At 44.7% G+C, this 1,865-nt stretch overlaps 1 protein-coding gene across 1 annotated transcript; it reads right to left on the bottom strand.

The window, feature by feature from the left end:
• Positions 1–5: 5 nt before the first annotated feature.
• Positions 6–1,862, bottom strand: LOC132009253 (neuroblast differentiation-associated protein AHNAK-like; the record flags this gene model as incomplete). The annotated part of the gene is made up of 1 exon (XM_059387549.1): positions 6–1,862. A coding segment is annotated over one exon (1,857 nt), but the record flags the coding sequence as incomplete, so codon positions are not given.
• Between the last annotated feature and the right edge of the window lie 3 nt (positions 1,863–1,865).

A 1,865-nucleotide genomic window follows, 5' to 3' on the forward strand; every position in this document is an offset into this window, starting at 1 on the left:
GGGCCTTCTCCTTTGAACCCTGGCATGCTGATCTTGGGCATTTTTATTTTGGGCATCTTCAGGTGCCAGTCCGGTCCATGAACATCCACATCAGGAGCATCAATGTCCACTTTGGGACCTTTGAGGTCCACCTCAGGACCTTTAAGATCCCCTTCAAACTTGGGGAGGGAAACATCCATATCTCCTTTCACTTTGGGGCCCTTCAAGTTTAAATCAATATCAGGCATGGAAATCTTAGGAGTCTTTAGGTGCATCTCTGGCATCTTGAATTTGGGCCCCTTCAGTTTCCCCTCTGGGCCTTCAATGTTAATATCAGGAGTGTCAATGTCCACTTTGGGGCCCTTGATGTCCACCTCAGGGCCCTTTAAGTCACCTTCTACTTTTGGCAAAGATATATCCACATCACCTTTCATTTTGGGGCCCTTCAAGTTCAGATCAAGGTCAGGCATGGAGATTTTGGGGGCTTTGATGTTCATTTCAGGCATCTTGAACTTGGGACCCTTCAGTTTCACATCTGGACCTTCAATATTCACATCCGGGGCATCAATGTCCATTTTGGGGCCAGAAATATCAATGTCCGCTTTAGGGAGAGTAACATCCACATCTGGACCTTCACCTTTGAAACCCGGCATGCTGAACTTGGGCATTTTCACCTTTGGCATTTTCAGGTGCCAGTCTGGGCCATGAACATCCACACCAGGGGCATCAACGTCCACTTTGGGCCCTTTAATATCAATCTCTGGTCCTTTCAGATCCCCTTCAACTTTGGGCAGAGAAACATCCATATCACCTTTCACTTTGGGGCCCTTCAGGTTTAAATCAATGTCAGGCATGGAGATTTTGGGAGTTTTGATATTCATGTCAGGCATCTTGAGTTTGGGGCCTTTTAAGCTTCCTTCTACACCTTCCACATTTATTTCTGGACCCTCAATGTCCACTTTGGGCCCCTCGATGTTGAGATCTCCTTTTGGCAGATCCACAGCCATTTCTGGCCCTTCCACTTTTAAGCCAGGCACACCAAACTTGGGCATTTTCATTTTGGGCATTTTCAAACTCCAATCTGGACCATGAACATCCACATCAGGTGCATCAAGATGAACTTCTGGTGCTTTAATATCTACTTTGGGTCCTTTAAAGTCACCTTCTAAATTAGGAGCTGTAACATCTAAGTCTCCTTTGACTTTAGGGCCTTTCAGATTTAACTCTACATCAGGCATAGAAACTTTAGGAGATGAAATACTCAGGAAAGGCATTTTGAACTTAGATCCTTTCACTTTCCCTTGGACCTCAACATCAGGAGCATTAATATCAACTTTTGGACCTGTCACATCAATATCTGGCTTTTTAACTTTGACATCCACCTCAGGTGTCTGAACTTTGGAGCCTGAAAAGTTAAATTTAGGAAGCTTAAAACGTGATTTCTTTGCCTTGCCATCAAGATTGACCTTAGGACCAGAAATGTCCACTTCTGGCCCCTTTACATCCAGCTTGGGAGCTTTAACATCACCTTCCAGTTTGGGCCCGGAAACATCAACATCTCCCTTAAGCTTTGCGCCTTTCAAATTCAGGTCAATTTCTGGCATGGAGATTTTGGGCATATTTACATGCATGTCTGGCATCTTCAGTTTGGGACCTTTCAATTTGCCCTCAGGACCATGAATGTCAATATCTGGAGCATCTACATCTATCTTTGGGCCCTTGATGTCAAGAGTAGGCCCTTTCACATCACCTTCTACATTTGGAAGGGAAACATCCACATCTCCTTTCATTTTAGGGCCTTTAAGGTTAAGATCCAAATCTGGCATGGATATCTTAGGAGCTTTGATGTTCATCTCTGGCATCTTGAACTTGGGGCCCTTCAGTTT

The sequence above is a fragment of the Mustela nigripes genome, unplaced genomic scaffold, assembly GCF_022355385.1.
Source record: "Mustela nigripes isolate SB6536 unplaced genomic scaffold, MUSNIG.SB6536 HiC_scaffold_9392, whole genome shotgun sequence".
In the NCBI taxonomy this organism is placed as follows: domain Eukaryota; kingdom Metazoa; phylum Chordata; class Mammalia; order Carnivora; family Mustelidae; genus Mustela; species Mustela nigripes.